Source organism: Catharus ustulatus, chromosome 4, assembly GCF_009819885.2.
Source record: "Catharus ustulatus isolate bCatUst1 chromosome 4, bCatUst1.pri.v2, whole genome shotgun sequence".
Classification (NCBI taxonomy): Eukaryota; Metazoa; Chordata; class Aves; order Passeriformes; family Turdidae; genus Catharus; species Catharus ustulatus.
The window spans coordinates 54,908,616-54,927,336 of NC_046224.1; the positions used below are offsets into that span (position 1 = coordinate 54,908,616).

An 18,721-nucleotide genomic window follows, 5' to 3' on the forward strand; every position below is an offset into this window, starting at 1 on the left:
TGTTTATATACACATATGTGTTTATAAAACTATAGTAGCTGTAACCTTTTAACTTCATTGAAATGAAGAAACAAAAGAAATCCCACTCTGTGCTATATTAGTGTCCTTCTTCAAACATAGCAGGTTTTATAGCAGTGTTGGCTGTGAAAAACCTAAATGATGTAATTTTAATTAGCAGTATGTGATTCTACTTATGAGGGAGCACATACAAAGCATCTTCAAAACTTTAAAAGGATTTAAGAATAGTGTTGGAGTATAGGCTAGCAAAAACTAGTAATCAAAAAAGCAATTGCATTGTATAATTGATAACCCGGAAACCTATAAATCACCAGAAATCATTACAATAATAAATACATGGCAGAGCATACCACGCAGCACACATTTTAATTTCCTAGGAGTGGAATTTCAGTAACAAGAATAGAAGTATTTTATCTTCATTATTTTGCTGTCATGTAATAGGTCCCCACTGAGTAACACCCTCTCTCCTGGTGATAGTATCTAGCATGATGACAGTTTCTCTGAAAGGAATAGTATTTCTGGTGTACAAGGAACAGAAGTTTTTTGTATCCTGTATGCCTTTAAAAATTCCTGATAGTACTTTTGTGTGTGTGGTGCTTCCCTGTGTGTTATCTATACATTTCTAAAATTGCTTTCAGAAATGTTCAGGAGAGCACATTCTCTTCTGTGGCAGTTTGGTAGGAGTTGTTTTACTGACAGTCTAGTGTGGCAGGATCTTTACTGCTTGTTAGCAAATCAGCTGTTTAAGCCTCCTGTGCTGAGAATACAGACTTCTAATCTGGAGTCCTCCATGTTCAAAGTTCAGATTTGCCTGCAATTAGGTTTCTTTTCCTGTCATTTGCAAAAAGGTTTGAAAAATTGTCAGAAATATGCTATTGCAGATACAGTAACTAGAACCTTTTCTATAACTATTTATCTTTTATTTACTTTTTGCCTACTGAGTCTGAAAGTCATGAAATCCTTGTTCATGGACCCGACATTTTTGGAAGAGCACACCTGACTTTTTGCAGAGCAGCTGGGCTGCTTTACATTACAGGAAATTATTCTCACTTGTAATCCTGGTGCAGATTCCCTCTTTGCTGAAGGGACAACAGCCCAGGGAAAGATGAAAGATGTCGAAGTGTCTTAGCATTGTGCTCTGGCAGCTTAAGACAGATTGAGAGAGCCGTGGTACCAAATCTGTTGCAGAATGATTCAGTCCCATCTGACTTGCCTTGGTTTCTAGAAGCAGCAGGTTGGTGTATAAGCTCAGAGGCTTAACCCAGCCACTAGTATAATCACCTCCAAACTTGTTTTGTGTCGTCTCTTGCAGAATGCTTCTAGGCAGATTTCAGTGGTATTATTGTCAGTTCATAGGGAATATGTATTACAGCTGTCGTTTCCCACAGACAGTCTATTTGCAAAGGATTTGCAAAGTCTATCCTAGTTGTCCTGATTCAAGCCAAGTTGTTCAGGCTCTCAGCTTTTCCTTCCTCTTGTTCCACAGCGCATTTGTGTTCCCAACTGTACCAGAATGACTTTAAACATCAAAGTATCTAGCATATAGGTGAGCCAGAGTCTTGGCCAGAAGTGATATGATTACCATTTTTTAAGGATATAAGTATAAAGATATATATAAGGATATGAGAACACATTATTACTATATCCTTATATATAAAGATATAAGAACAGCCAATATAATTGGGGAAAAATGTTTTCAGAAACAGGTCTTCTAGTCTTTTGTGTCAGTTCATTGTGACTTGTGGGACTCTGCATATGGTTTGAGCTGGAGGAAAGCCCTTGCTGGATGACACACCAAAGCTGTAGCTGACATTCAGAACAGAGGAAGCTACAAAGCAAAGGCAGTTGGAACTTCCCCAAATGCTGCAAGAACAAACTGTGACATTTCCCCCCTTGTTTTTATTTGATTTAATGATTTGGCTTCAAGTCGGTTTTTGTTTTGATTATTTAGTTTCAGCTGAAGAGCATTTTGCCCTCTTCTCCTTCTCATCCACTGCATTTCTATCTGCATGCATCCTTGCTGGAGCATTTCTTTAGTGGAAGTAAGAAGGCAGACACACCACACCATGGGGCTATCAAAACTACAAGGGCAGTTTGTGGGCTGTGTCCCTAAACAGTCTGTGGAATATCCCAAGGTCCTGATCATGCCACTTGGGAAATTAATTATTAGTGTCCTTGTTCCTGACATTTGTGTTTGTTCTGGGGAGACCAGGTTGGATCCAGTTTACAGAGGGCACTAAAGTTCACCCAGGCTTGGGAGCTTGGCAGTGCTCCTGGGCCCTGTCCTCTAAGCACACCCTTTGGGAATGACCCCAGTGGGAGTCTTGCAGGGTTAGTGTTTACTCTGTTCCTTGCAGTCTTTTAAACTTCAGGTAGAACTGCAACACTTTCCTGCAGACTCTTGCACAGCTCCTTTCTACAGCCATGGAAAATCCAACTCAGGTTTATGTGGGTTTGGAAAATTACAGCTGCTTTTTTTTGCTGTTCTCTGTGAAATAACTGGGAATCTTTGAGAAGAGAATAGAAAAATTTATAGGTAAAGTAGCTCAAAATGTTTTATGAGCTGATCTTATATATCGGTTTAAATAGCAAAACAACCAGCCTTTCTACTGAAGGATTTAATGCATATCACGTCTAGCAAGGCTTTGGTCTAATAAAGGTTGTTTTACTTCTTTATATCTTCATTTTTCATTAGAAGAATGCAACTCCTGAATTTGAATGCACTGTGCTCCATTTAAAATTCTGCTGTACTCTGTCAGCCTTGTAAAGATTCTGCTTTTGGATTGGCTTTGCATGCTGCCCCATCGGCTGGGTGCAGCTTAGTTTGTACTTGTTACCTAAATAAAAGAACCATATAAAGTAAACAGTTGCCCTTTGAAGGCTGTATGAAGGTCCTAGTTACAAAAATATTAACCAAAAACTTGAATGTGGGAAAGTGACAGGATGTGAATATATGCTTGTGATGCTCATCCCTCCTAGTATAGGAAATTGAACCAAAATTGAACCAATTATATTTTTCAGCCTCCTTTTAACCTTCAGCACCCCCTTCTTCTCACAAGCCACTAGAATTTAATTTGGATAGTTCAACAGAGCTGCAGTCAGATGCAAAATTGATTTATAGATGCTGCTATTAAAAACTGATTTTGTGCACATGAAACAAACTATGGAGCTCAATTAGTCAGAATACCTCCTTCAAAGACTGTTCTGCAGGATTTTTTTAATAATTCAGTTCATACTGTGTGTTTACTTTTAGATGCTCTTCTAAAATTTGAGCTCACCCTTTGCTAGGAAAAGTTACTCATTCCATTTAATAATTGTTTTATTTATTGTGGACTGGAAATGCATGGTCGGGAATGGCTTACCCTAAGGTGTTTTTTTTTTGTTTGTTTTTGGTTTGTTTTGTATTTGTTTCTGGTTTTTTTTTTCTTTTTTTGTGAGGAGGCATGGCTGGACTGATTAAGAATGGATCAGTTGGCAGTAATAGTTCTTCATGTGTTTTTATGAATGCAGTTGTCACCACAGATGAGATCAGTTAAAGGCTGGTGATCACAAAGGGTAAAGCTGCTTCTTTCTCCAATATCCATTTGGACTGGTGGAAGTCCTTTGAACTTACGGAGTGAATCCTGGTGCAAGTTACTTGCTGTCTTTGTTAAAGTGGAGTAATTATTATCTCATTAACATGACTGAAATGACAATGTCTGCTCTTGACCCCTCCAGGAAACTCTGGTGTGATGTTGGTGTTTGCTGCAGAGCTCTGACTGCAGATTGTCTCTGAGAAGGGAAAATGTGTCCTAACAGTGAGGGCTTTTGGGGGCACAGGCAGCTGCTAAGCTTATCTTCTGAAGGGCTGAGTTACAGCAGGAATTATGGTCAGTGGTTTTTTATGCTGGCCTTTGCTTTGCAGTGTTAGATCTTAAAGGATCTAGCCTGATCAAGGAGTGAGGCATGCTTTGAGTTTGGATTTATGTTTCTTTAATTGGCACTTCCCTATTTCTATAAATTAAAGATGGAGTGGTGGCACTGTGGATTTGTGAATTGTTGTGGTGTGGTCAAACCAAACACATGCAATATTGTAGGGAAATGAACCCAAAATATATGTGTCATGGTTAGAGACAAATTTCTCATTCAAACTAATAATTCTCTCCTTATTTTTGCACTCCAAGTTGAAAAGATTTATGCCTTTGGTTTTGTGAATTAGAAATGTTCACAGTATGAGGTTTTTATGTAACTATTGAGAAACTGCAGATTATTGTCTGAGATATACCAGTCTGATTTTTCCAAGCTATTATGGAAGAAGCCCAGTTCCAGTAAAGTATTTTTGTTGGGTCTTAAACTGATTACTAGAAGCAAAATATCAAGAAGAAGCCTGGAGCAATATTTATTGAGCACAGCTGGTGATCTATCAAGCACCTACTGCTAGTGTTCAAAGGCAATTGGAAGGAGGGATTTGCACTCTTGTGTTAGTGTGAAAAGAATGGATCTGACAGATCAAGGACCTTTCAGTCATCTTGCTTTTAAGAAATGCACCTGGTACCTGCCCTGAGCAAAGAGTGTTGTGATTCATAAGAGTAGTAATAATTCAAAAGGCTGTGTAACTTTTTTTGAGCAGCAAGTATGACCTGACCTATTTGCAGTACCAAAACTGAATGGCCGTGTGTTTTGGCAGGGTAACACTCCAGCAGTTAGTGTGGTGGTAATCTTAGTGTACAGGCTGCCAGCATGATGCAGTCAGGCTATTGTCTGTATGCAAGAAGGTTATCTGAGGCCAAAGTCAATGATTATAGGGTACCCAGAGAAGGTTTTATAGAAGAAAGGATTGAAAATTCTCATCCAGTGTAGGGATCAGGTAATGATTCAGGGTGACATGAAGAGACCTCATAAATGATTCCTGTCTGTGGGTCTTGGGCAGCTCTGTGTTTCTCCAGCCGCTCACACAGCAATGAGGACTGGGGTGGCTCTGGAGAGCTCCATGTGAGGGTGAGAGTTTGTTTTCTTGCTAAAGCATTGGCCATCTGCAGTGCAGTGTTTGCATTCCAATAGTTCCAGTTAGAATAAAAGGTCCTGTAGAAGTGGGGGGATAGTTGTAAATGCATAGACTGGCCTTCTTTAAGGGTAGGGCTGTTAAGCATGTACTTTCTTTCATTAATTGCTTATGAGAAGTTTGCTGGAAATTAACTTTTTCCTTTTTTTTTTTTTCTTTTGGATTCACCTTTGTGAAAAACAAACTAAAGAGACTTTTCAGGAGCTTGGTTAGGACTTCATTGTTGCATAGGTTGTTGCATTTCCTAAACCGATAATAAAATATTCCTGATCCATAAACCAAAATAAACTGTTTCTGTTAATGGAGAGCAGCATCTTCATAGGTCCAACTTAAAGAATAAAACTGTTTTAAGAACAGTGGTGTAAGCTGAGAGTGATGTACTTGAGAGCTCAGCTCCAGTGCTGCCGAAAGAAAATCACCAGTTCTATTGCTGTTAGCTCTCTCCTGCTGTTCCTGAGTTAGTGTCCCCAGGTAGGGCAGAATGGTCAAATTGCTGTGACAAGAAGCTTGTGAATGGATTTGGTTCTTACACGGTTGATTACACATGCTAATGAATTGATTTTGTGCATTAAAAATGTATTTTAATTTTATAATGTATATTAATTTGTATATTAATATATTCTGGAGATTAGGAATTATTTTTCTAGCATTTGACATCTTATTTTGTAAGTTATCTCTCTAGAGATAAGCTTGGGCCTTTTTTATTTTCTATGCATGTTATGTGCAAATTCAGCAGAAATATTGCATCACTCTAGGCTTTGTGTGGGTTTTAAAAAGTAAAATCTTTATTGTATGCATGCCACTACTCAAACAAATGTTCATGATATCTTGTGCAAGAAGCAACAGGAAAATACCACCCAACTGGAGTATAGAGCAATTAATTAGTGATAAAATATAGTGAAATTTGGTGAATTCTTAAACTGTTACTTAAAGCAGAGTAAATTCTTTTTTTAAAAAAATATTTTCTTTATTTACGTATTTATACTGTCAAGTATAACATCTTTTAGAAGTCATTAAAAGTTGCTCAGGTCACGTGGCAGGATTTAGGCTCATGTCTAGTGTTGTCACTGTGCTCCACTGCTAGTGAGCCCAAACTTTGGATGAGTTAATAAAGGTACCATCTGCCATCCCTGAAGAAAGCAAGAGTTATGACCCTGGATCAAAACAAACCACCACCTCTCCCCAGAACGGAGTAGGTGTCCTAGAAAATGTGTCCTCTTTCACTGAAATGGCTCCCATTGCATGCAAAACTAATGTTTTAAATACTTTAGTATTTAAATGAATATTTGTTTTTTTGGCTTTTGCCTACGTGTTCAATTGTGCTTCTCAGAAATAGCCTGTTATTTTGTAAGCTATTTGAAAGAGGATGTAAAGTAACAGAAGATTTAATGCTGAGTGTTTTTTCCTCTTGTTTATTTTAGATACTTCAAGAAATGTGAAGGCGTCTCCAGAAACAGCTGAAATCTTTTTTCAGAAGTTAAGAAATAAATGTGAATTCACAATCCTGGTGACCTTAAAACAAGCCCGTTTGAATTCAGGGGTTATTCTCTCTATTCACCATTTAGATCACAGGTAAGTATTGCTACTTGTCTGCTGGCTAATGAAAGTATATGAATTCATGCATTAAAAAAATTGAACATAAATTAGAGCAAAACTGTTGTGTAGCAGATAATTTGTAAATATTTGTAGTGTTTGGATAAGCACATTGTGCAGATTCATAAAAAGTCACAAGGGAAGGGCAAGAGGGATTTTTCTTTCCTTGTCTTTGCCACAAAGGGCATGGAATGCCAGTTCTCTATTGTTGTTCATAACCACAAAGACGAGGTTCTCAGCTGGTGTAAAACTGTTGTGTCACTGTAGCTACGCTGATAGACAAAGTCTGGCCCTGTAAGTCCACATCTTCATTGTTTTTAAAAATGCAAACAGTCTTAAAAAAAAGAGAAAAAAATCCTCTTGTTATGGGTTTGCATCTTCCCATGGATGGCAGAGCACTTCACTCAAAATGTTGTCAGGCTTAAAAAACTAAAGTGAATGACACATAGCATTTAAGGATTATCCTGTTGATAGAATAAAGACTGCTAGAGAAATAAGATACTTTTTATGCATGTCTTTGAGTAATAGTAACTAAAGATAACTTCCCTATGATTCTCTGACAAAATAAAAAGGAGTTTTCAAATGTGTACTTTCTAAACAGTCATTAGCACAAGAAACAGGTGAGCTCTGCTTTAGGTTCCTAGTTATTTTTATTTTCTTGTGTAGAGTCCCATAATTCTTTCTTGACAGTCTCACTATAAAACAACAACAACAACAAAACCAAAAAGGAGACATGTTCAATCACAGCAAAATGTTTGTTTCTTTTACATGAGTGTACAAGTTTTCATTAGCAGGCATGGTGACAATTATTTTGTGCTGGAAGATGCTCCAAGTCCATTTCTTTTCTGTTTCTCAGAGGCCCCATCTTCTGCAATTCAACTGTTTGCAAAAAACAAATAAAAAGACCAACCAAAACTTAAACCACAAAACAAATAAGAAGGGGGAGAACATTCCCAAGGATCATTATGCCAAGTTTATAAAAGGATTTTCAGGCTTGTAAAGGGGCAGTTGAATGTCTCCTGGATGGCATTAGATGTGCCCTTAGGCTTTTAATAAGCACATTCAGGTCTCTTCTGCGCTAGGGCAAACGGAAAGATGTCTGTGTGCCAGAGCAGTGTTTGTTCAGTTTAACTGTGCTAAATGAGGGCTGACCTAGGTGTGGGTAATACTGCAACCAGATAAGAATCTCTTGTAGTTTCTCTTATGGGTTTAATGTTCTTTTATGGTGAATGACAGTAAAGACAAGAGAAAGCAGATTTTAAAAGGAAGCATTTGGCTGGCTTGTATTAAATAGCTGCCTCTTCGGTGCTGGATCTCCATCTCTGACCTTGCCCACCTCTGACCAGGGACTTGGCTGGAACAGGCCTTTTAGTTTTTTAACAGCTTCTTGTGAAGTCTCTGTCAGTGAAGAGTCATCGTAGTTAGTGGCAAAAGTAGCAATGCCAAACCTGACTCCACTCCTCTGCACTAGCTTTAGCCTTTTATCACGCTGGTGTCAAAAACAGTTGCGCTGGCATTGAACTGCTGCCTTGCTGCTTTGTTCCTAATTTGCAGAGGTCAGTACTAGCTCTCATGTTTTTGCAGTGAGGAGCTGAATGGTGGTGAGGAAGGCTGAAGGTGGCATTAACTGAAGGATGTAATTAGTTATCACACAAGTAGCTTTTTATGTGCTTCATTTTACAGAGCTTTCATGGCAATTAATGGTTCTAGGGTAAAACCATTTCTGTGGTACAAGAAAATGAAAATTTTTGAAAACTGGGAAAAGGTACATTTATTCATACTTCTTGTTTTGGAAGATAAATCAGAGTAAAAACTCATCCTGTCTTTGCATGGATCTAGGGACCCGTGCAAAGTCTAGGGACTGGTGCAAATATGTGAATTTACATGGAGGGGATTTCCTAAATTGTAGGGATTTTTAAAATTTCTAAATTTCTAATTTTGTTTGTAAGCCTAAAATTGTTTATGTTATTCAGAGCTGACGGATTCAGTCTGTGTTGTCTAGTTTTATGTAGTCGTTGGTTTTGTTCCTTTTTGGTGGCTCCCTTTTGAGAATCATCAAAAATGCACACTTCCACTGAGACATGCAACTATTTAAGGCTTTGTGTCTTAAGAAGTTGACAGGGCTGATCTCACAAAGTTTCCCTTCTAATGTCATGTGTTGAATGCTGTCCTTGGGCTATGAGAGAGACACAGAAGTTCTCCATGTAAGTCTCAGCCTTGGGCATTTGCTAATGCTGGACTGTTGCTGTCACCACAAAAAGATGCTCCTGAAATGATGTACTGAAAATGTAGCAATCTTTTCATACTCAAATTATTTTTTCTTTTACTAGTTGAGTATCAAAGCTGACTTCCCCTCTTATAATGATTTTGCATTTTTCTAGTATTTAATGTATTAAAATATTTCAAAATTAATCTTAAATTAAAGAATCTGAAACAATTCCTGTAACTGCCCTGTCCTAACTTGCCCATGTATTTCCAGAGATATTGCTTTTTTCCCCACTGATTAGAGCAGCCAAGGAGTCCAGACCGTGGTAATTTTGGGCACAGTGTGGAGGCAATAATTTCAGAAAAAATTTTTGTGATGTCAGGGAATTCAAATGACACATCAGTAATTGTTCAGATGAATTTCAAGCAGCATCTTTTATATATAGCAGATTTATATGGCATATGTCTGAAAGACAGAAATTATAAATGTCTTCTTAACTTCAAGGTTTTACCTTGACCACAGACAGTGCCCTGCCTAAAATGTGTTGTACTTCATGGTAACAAGGTAAATATTTTTAATTGTATTAATGAAGGGATATCTTAAGTCTGATTAGAAACACTGTTAAACACTGCTCTGTGTTTCATCTCTCAGTTTAAGCTGTATTATTCTTCTCACTTCTGAATTTGTTTCACCTTCCTCTTGATGGAAGAGTCAGCAGAGAGGTGATTTCACTCTGTGATGGGATTGTAATAAATGTTTGGTCTTGCTATTCCATCATGTATTTTCATTTAATCATCAACAGTGGAGCTGATGATAAAGCTTTTTCCTCCTTTTGTGGTTAGATGGCTTTATGTAACTAATCTTGCATTCATATCTCTTGAGCTACTGCATATTAGACCCTTAAAGGATTAAACTGCTGGGGTGTAGTTTAACGATTCTTTCCTTTGGTTGGTGCTTTTTATATCCTGGAACAGAGAACTGAAATCAATAGTATATTATGGACAGGAATTTCCTACACTTAATTTGTATCTCTACTAATTTATTCAATTTCTGCCTTCCTTAGCATTTGTTTTCACAGCAGTTGGTATCTTGTGGTTATCTGCTGTCAAATGGGCTGTACTGTACAACAGTTTCAAACCTCTTTCAGTATGTAGGAGGAACTTATCTGTGACATTTTCTCTCATACTGATTTATGCTACAAGGAGATAAGTTGCCAGAGGTGAACTCCTGATGCATGAATTTTGTTCTCTCATTTGACCATTGTATTAAAATAGAGGTGGAACTGTATGTTCCCTGCTTTTGATGTATGAGTGTCAGTATTTCTGGACTGCAGTATGAAGTGTCCTCTCTGACACCACAAAATCTGCTGCAAAACTCTTACACTGAGAAAAGCTTTCTTTTGAAGCCAATATTTGCCACTTAAGTCAATAATTGCAGGGCAGCTTTTAGGTAATATGGGATTAATTTTCAAACATTAAAGCTGTATATGGCTGTTCCATTTGCCAAAGGAGGTAGTAGCTTATTTCTTCTTTTTAGAACACTCCATGATATTCTTTGTGGGGATAGTGGAGGGTTGCAGTGTTCTGTATTTTGATTTTTTGGTATTGAATCTTAGTTTCTGTTTCTTACTGGTCTGATAATAATTATGATCCCTCTGGAATTTGTTTGTAACAGTCAATTGCTTTTGAATTCCTCTAGTGATTTTAAACTTTTCTGGTGTCAGTCTTCTATTCTTTTGATGCAGTTGGCATGTTTCATCAAAGGTGTCATAAAAAAGGTGTTTTCATTCATTCATTCATTCATTCATTCTTTCATTCATTCATTCATTCACTGCTTTACCAGTGCGTGAGAAGATTCTGTGGGACAAAGGATTCTCTGTGTAGACACTGACAGCTTGACCAGGCTCTTTATCCCAAAAGAAAAAAGTTCCTTGTTTGTGTTGGTTTGGGAGATTTAACTTCTATCCCCGAGTATGGGGTTGGATGGAAATATTTGTAAAGCAGCCGCTTTGTGTTACACTTTGTTCAGTCCTTCATGGTGTTAGGAATGACCTGTTTCTCAAAGTGTTGGCTATAAAGGTTATCATAAAATTGATTGACACCATGTCACTCTTGCTTGAATTTGGTTTTTTTTTAACTTCAGTTAAGTTTATACTCTGTGACCAAAAAAAACAAAAAAAAAACCAAAAAAGAAAAAAAAGAATGGCAGTAGGATATAAGTTCCTGTAGTTCATGCACTTTACTGTTCCATAACTTTTCTTGAATCAAGTGAGGCTGGCCTGTCTGATGTAAATCATTGCAGTGCCAGCTAATCCAGGGTGAGTTGTTTGAGAACATTTTATAGATTGCTTATATGCATGTGGAGCCTATTGAACTGAGACTAGTGACAGGCGTTCTTGAATAAGAGACATAAGATTTGTTCCTTCCTATAACATGGAAAACCCCCACTGAAATAGCTGAAATGTGAGTTTTGACAGATTTTGTTATTCTTCCAATGTTGTTTAGAAGGTTTTCTATGAGCAAACAAATAACGAAGAAATCTGTATTCTTTTGGGGTAGGAAATGGAAACAGTTATGTTGAAACAGCCTTTTTCTTTTACTAATACATCAACTAGAAAGTTGTTTATTGTATTTGCTGTCCTCTTGCTCTCCTTGGAGAAACTTTGTCAAGAAAAGGGAATGAGAAGCATGGTTTATGCCATTTGTGTTTACAGTGTTTGAGCTGGGAAAGTTCTTCTCTTGTTGATTTTTAGTAGAAGAGGAAATTTCAGGCAGGCAAGATTGATATTCCTTGGGACTATGTGTTAGTGAGAACAAAATGGAAATAAATATATTGATAAATAGGGTTGGTGAGAGAAGAATGAGAGCAATTGCTCAAAGACATGAAGTAGCGTTTCAGAATTATTTCTTAATTTGGGAGTTTGATTTCATATCCATGGCTCAAATAGGAATGGCATGGACAATGTGCTGTAATATTGGGGTTGAATTTTTCCAAGACCAAGCCAGCACCTTTTGCAAGAATAGCTTTCCTGGAGTGCTTTGAAGAGCTTGATGAGACCTCAGTTCCTGCTTCTGGCTCCTTCTAAGCTCCTGCAAGTGTTGTGGAAAGGCTAACTGGGAGCCTTGCCTTGTCATCAGCAGTAACATTGGATGGATTGGAATAGCTTGCTCTTGTGATGGCCATGGGCTCTTGGATCATAGCATTAAACCCAGCAGAAGCTATGTAGACTGCAGTGGGGGTAAGGCAAGATTTTGCCTCCCTGATTTGGTTGGTCTCAGATTTTAGAAGGTAAGCAAAGAGATCTCTGAGGTGAGAGGTGAGATCTTGACTGCAAAGCCTTCCAAAGTAAAGGCTTCCAGACCACAGCAGTCCCACTGAAATCAAATGAGGGGCTGCAAGGATTTGGTAAGAACAATATCTTATTGACATAAATTTTTTTTTCTCACTTGCTTTATTAGTTTGAATGGGATACAGACACTGAGTATCACAGTGATGGAAAGGATTTGAGCTGCCTCACATGTTTGTTTCCTAACCTCCACTTCCACATCAGGGTATTGCAACCTTGCTTTCCTAGCTGCTGCCTTGTGCTGTGGCTTCTTTCTGTCTGGAGAGAAGCTGTGCAGCAGCAGTTTGTGCAGGTGAATATGTGTGGATGATGCCTCTCTGCCCTGCCAGTTATGTCTTGGCTGGCTGTTCTGTCCCATTGACATGCCAATGAGGAGGGTGTTCCTCCTTGCATGTCCCAGCACTGGGCTCCATCACCTGAGCACATCATGAATGCACTCCCTCCTCCACAGCTGTTCTCCATAGCTGTCCAGTGCAAGGAGCAGTGCTGTGGTGAAACAAAGCTGAAGTGACTGATTGTTTTTGTGGTGGAAGAAAATAAACAGCAAGAGAGATGTAAATGCCAGAATGATCAGTAGATGTCTGGCTGGGGTGCTTCAGAGGCATTTTCCTCACATGGTTAAGTTCTACTCTGCCTGATTTGAAGCAGGAACTTGAACTTGTGTTTTTTTTTTTTCCACCTGAGAGAAGTCCCCTGAGGAATGTAGTTTTTTTTTTCCTCCACTTGATGCAGTGGTGATGCAGATTTGTTGTCAGTGCCTGGCAAGGGCTTGCTGGTAAATCAAACAGTGTCCAGGCTGGAGCACTGGCCTGCTGTTGTCCATTTTGCATAATTGTTAGTGTCTTCCTTGGCATGCTATTGTCTCCTGTAGTTAGTACCCTCGTAGATGATGTCAGAGCAGTCTGTGAAGCATCATTGGCCCAGTCCTGTTCTCACCAGTCAGTGTGGAAAAGCCCAGTTTCAGTGTGAGAGATCACCAAGATGGATGTAAATTGGAGTGGAGCACCAGTTTTTTTAATACCAGCTGGAGAGGGTGGTTTTGCTGTCCTGCTGTTTATGCACTCTGTGTCGATATGGGTAATACCCTCTTCTAATTTTTGAGATTTCTTCACTTGGGATGTCTGCTTTCATATAGGTAATAATCATGGCATTAAACATATTTGAGAAAGTCTTTCAGAGAATTTTATATTTGTGCTCTCTCTCTCTCCACCCCATTTTAACAAGCATGTCATCCTAGATCCCACAAGTTTTACTGTGACAATGTTTGTTTCTGTCAAAATATTTGGTTTTAATGAATGGATCAACGTTTTTGAGCACTAATATCTTAAGTTGGAAAATTACAGTCTGGCCTTAAAACTCTATTCAGCAAAAGGAAGGGACAGAAATGGAATTGGTGGCTTTCCTGCACATTGTGCATTTGCACCAGGGGCTACAACTTATCCAGAAAAGCAAAGACCATTTAAAATTAATAATTCCCTGATAAAAGTACTAGTCTTCTTTTGTCTAGATAGAGCTCTCGGTGGAAAAGGACAAAACCAGTAAGATCAAGCAGTAGTGTAAGTGAGAGGTGGGAACTAGATAATTACAGGTAAAATGAAGCTACCACATGACTTTTCATATAAACATAGAATCATTTAGGTTGAAAAAATTATAACCTGTCTGGGGATATTTTGATATCATGTTGTTCTAGGGGATGCACCAAGCAATAAAAACTCGTAGTTAATGTTTCAGAACACTTAGTGTTACTTCCAAGTTAAGTGTTCTGAAACACAGAACAATAAAGCTCATGCGCCTGACCACCCAGTCATGATACCAGAGAAAATAACAAGTGGTGAATTGAATGTGGTAGTAGTGCTGCAAGAGTTGCTTTTATATCTTCATAATCTATACCTAGCAGAATTGCTTGCTGCTATTGTGGAATGAACAGGGTCTACTGAGTAGGATCTCTCTTTTTTTTAATGTTTTATGTAATGAAACCTAAAAAAAGAAAGAACTTTGACAGAAAAATCTTCATATAAAGAATTTTTAAAATAAGTAATGGAGATAAGGATTTTAATATTTTTTCTTAAGTACATATTGCTCTTCAATTTTATTGATTTGCCTTTTTTTTCAATGTATATCAAAGAGCCATGAATAAATATTTTGGCATTATGCTTACAAGTGTGACTAGGAAAAGTTTAAAAACTCCACTACCCTGTAATAAATGCACAGACATGATATTTTGCCTTTAGCTTCTGAAATACCTGTCTACATGCTGTAAATTGAAGTTGAAATTATTAGTGACCTGGAGTAAGTATGTGTATCTGTTGTATGAGAAAGGATGCCAAATGAGCAAGTGAGCCATCAAAGACCTGGCATTGCCAGCACTGCCTGTTAGCTGGAATGTCCACTCCTCCCTCTTGTTAAAGATGCTGCTGTGTGCACCGGGACCATCTGGTGTTTCACCTCCTAAATCCCTAACTTCTTGCTGTGCATCCTTTTGCTGTGCAGACTTTTACTTCCACAGTATCCCTCGTGCTAGTTTGTCACCTCCCAAAGAGCAGCTGCTGCCTAGGCTGGTGTGACCACGTGCCCTTTGCCAGGATGGTCATTAGAACTCCACAGCTGAGCAGATCTGCTGACTCCTGACTCTTGCCTAGAAGTTACAATAGATCAGTGCTGAGCAGCAGAGCAAACATCACTGTTTTCTGTCTCAGAGTCCTCCAGGGCATTTGAAACAAATTTCTTCCTCTTACAAAGACAGGCTGACCCTTAGTCAGTACATTGGGGATTGCTGGCTGGCTGGTTTCCAAGCAGAGCAGCTGATCTGATGCTGTGGCCTTGGCTGCTGCCTGTGCAATGATTGTGCATGCACAGAGCGATCTACAGAGATGTAGCAACCTTTTTTTCCAGGTTGGCATTTTCTTCTCTGCATGTCGAGCATAGAAGAACTTAAGCACGTATCATTTCCTCATGAAGTTAAATCCAAGTTTAATTCAGGGCGGGTGTGTTTTTGTTGGGATGGGTTAAAATCAAGTAGGCTGGTATTGATTAGACAACCACAGAGATTACGGATGTTAGAAAGAGAGGTGTAGGTTCTACTCTTTTTATTGGGCTTCTCATTGTGGTTTATTTTTTCAATCCAATAGTCATTTACCTTCTGCAGCATAGAAGACCTTGGGGCTGTTGGGAGAAGCATCGGTGATGCTTAAAATGGGATATCTTTGGCTGCTGTACTCCCTGTGATGAGTGGACAGGGCTAGGCTGATGTGGACAAGGAAATGGTGACTCAGCTGATGAGATTCCTCTGAAGCTTTTCAGTAATGAGATTCTTGGCTAGGAGAAGACTGCAGTACAGTGCAGTTACTCTTTCCTTTGGGAGCAAGTCCTTCAGGAGTTAAAAGGACTCCCTCCTTTTTCTCTCAAATGATTAGCAATCCGGAATGTACAGAGAAGTATAGTGTTTTTGTCGCCAGACGTGGATTTCTAAAATAAAGCTCTGTTTGTTAATGCTTAGCATATTTTCTGATAGACTCTTCCAAACCTTTGGAAACCATGCACTTAAGTGTTACAGCCTCACAGATGGGACAAGGATCTTCACTGTGGGCAGACTCTGCATGTTCACCCAGATGTGTTTGACAGTGCTGAGTCTTGTCCTAGCTCCTGAAATTCATCAGATAGAGCCATGTATGTCCAGGCAGCTGAACAAATGTAGAAAAGGGGAATAGCAAGCATAGCATTTTGTAAAAAAAATTGAGTGGAGATGATTCACTTTCACTTCAGTGTTTCAGCATCATGGCATTTGTTCAAGCCGAAAGCAATATTGCTTTGGCTGTCATTTCACTTGCTTTTCTAATAGTGTTTTGCTGCTGCCTCTACAGATTATTAATAAACCATAAATGATTCTCCTAATAATTCTCCTAATGGCTATTTTCTTTTTCATTTTGATGCATGTTTTCTCATTTCAAAGGTAGTTAAAGGTAGTTGTGTTTGTTAGTTTACCAAATGGAAGAACAAAAGATATTGTCTGTGGATGTCAAAACTGTGTGTTAATCACCATTAAAACAAAAACACAAGTGTCCACAGTTTCTATGCAGCTTTGTGTAGGACAATTTCCTTGCTTATTACAGCATCACTGTCAGCATCCTCTCTCAGCAGTTCTTAATTCATTAAATTTGTACAGAAATGTCTTCTTTTTATTGGCAAATCCATGATTCATCTGCAGAGGTTTCATTATCTTACATGCATAAGGGCCCACATGAGTGTTTGTTTTATACTTCTACAGTGACTGTGTGTCTAATAGTGTAGTTTGTTCCCTGCCTGTCTGCGTCTTTGTGTGCTGCCATCAGTTCTGCTATTGACTTGGAATGAAGGAGAGCTCTTAGTTCTACCAGGAGATAATGTTTCAATATATCCGTGCCTTTTGTTTTTCATTTATTTTCTGCAGCTGGGTGGAGACACTTAGAAGTTGCTGGAGGAGTCAAGTTCTCTAATGTTCCCCTTCTCTTTTGGGTTGAGAGTAACCTTATTTTTTTATCTTTGAATCTTGAGTTATGAAGGAGGTTATTAAGTTGACTGATGTACTGTCGCTATTTTGCAATTTTTCCAGCTAGTCCTTCAATTAGTTTCCACTTCTTGCCAATGCAAAAATTATTTTTGGGTCATGAGGAGGTAAATTGATTATAAAATTTATATCTGACTCTAGTTACAGTAATTTCATGATTATAAGCTGCACTGAGTATAAGCCACACTTCTGGGTTTCAGCAACTTTTTGGTTTTTTGTCCACATATAAGCCGCACCTGATTATAAGCCGCATGTTACAATACAGAGTGTGATAAAAGGTATCTGTTCTATCACCATCTGTTGAGGGTGGGGACAGTGATCCTTATCTCAACAGCAGACATTCTGCTAATGGGCCATCCATTGAAACCAGGCAGGGCATTGTTCTTTATCTTTTCACAACCCATCCTTCCCCCAGCGAGTCATTTTCTGCTAATGGCCCATTGAGTCCCACTGTGGGACTGATAAAATTACTGCATCCCATTGGGAGTTGCTCCAGCCAGGGGGAAGAGCCCAACATTTCTTACCAAGATAAAAACAGAGGTTTTGGGACACTAAGGGAGCCCCTTTCTCCACTGGACTCCAGAGGAAAACCGGATTTCTCCACATCACCACTGGACTCCAGAGGGAAACTGCACCTTCTGCAGGAACACTGCTCCAACTGAGCCACATCTGTCACTGCAGGAGGATGCAGCCACCATTTAATGGGACTGCTACCAACACCCTGCCTGACGGGGTGTCAGGTTGTACTCTGACTTTGTCAGAGTTTGGAGTTTGTTTCTTTGTAGTACTGTATTTCTATTTTACTTTCCCTAGCAAAGAACTGTTATTCCTAATTTCCATATTTTTACCTGAAAGCCCCTTGATTTCCAAATTATAATAATTTGGAGAGAGGGGGTTTACATTCTCCATTTCAAAGAGATGTTCCTGCCTTTCTTAGCGGACACCTACCCTCCAAACTAAAACAGCAACTTTTCATTCTTTGTCCATATATAAGCCGCACCTGATTATAAGCCGCACTTTGGGTTCGGACCAAAATTTTAGTCAAAATGGTGCGGCTTATAATCGTGAAATTACTGTAACTGCTTTCTTAATACTGGGAAGGAAGAAGAAATTGTGCTTTGCTGGTTTTGCAAAAAATGAGTTGTTTTTGTGCTGCTGCTAGGTATGTTCCATTATGGGGGAACACCCTGAAGGAAGCAGGGATGTGCAGTTAGCCCAGCCTTCTCCTTGGGATGATGACTGTACAAGATAGTTTTGATTTGGTCTCAATTTTACTCTTCAAAACTACAATCATTGTCTTTTCTATTCCTTAATATAGACAGCCTGTTAAAATAAATTATATCACCCAGGAGCATATGTGCACTCAGGTTACAAGCCACTGCCATGTCTGATTGCAGATAGGGCCACAAGAATAGACTAAAATGAATCGTCCATTCTCCCAGTTATGTATCTCTCCCCATCCATTATTTTCCTTGCTCTTTAGGTGTAGGTTGCATATGGTTATTAGAGAATATCTATTTCTGTTTCTCTTTCCTGTGTAAAAGTCATTTTCTTGGGGAATTTTAAAATGAGAGACTTAGTACTTTAAAAAGACAAACAATTAGTCAGGCCTTTTCCCAGCTGATGTCCAACATGTGAGAGACAACCTGTCTAAGAACAGAATTTGGTTCTGGAGTGCTTTTTAAATTGAACGGCTGTAATTTCACCATCAAAGCTTGTGTTTGCAATCTGCTAGGTTCACTTATCTCAGCACAGCTGCACTGCTGGGTTTTTGCTCCATATATATATATCCATATTTACATATATATGTGCTTACATATATAGTTGTGTGTATATATGTATGTGTACACACCCCAAAATACACATAATAATTTAACAAAGGAAATATGTAGACATATATAAATTATTTTGAAGTTTGCGTTTATTGATTTTATATCTATTGGAGAAATTTTATTATAGAAAATGAAAGATCTA

At 38.6% G+C, this 18,721-nt stretch overlaps 1 protein-coding gene across 1 annotated transcript in view; it reads left to right on the forward strand.

The window, feature by feature from the left end:
• Nucleotides 1-18,721, forward strand: part of NELL2 (neural EGFL like 2) — a 140,594-nt gene that overhangs the window by 12,793 nt on the left and 109,080 nt on the right. Inside the window, exon 3 of the mRNA XM_033057442.1 lies at nucleotides 6,481-6,631. Within this exon, the coding sequence (XP_032913333.1) occupies nucleotides 6,481-6,631 (151 nt within the window). The remainder of the gene's footprint in view (nucleotides 1-6,480; nucleotides 6,632-18,721) is intronic.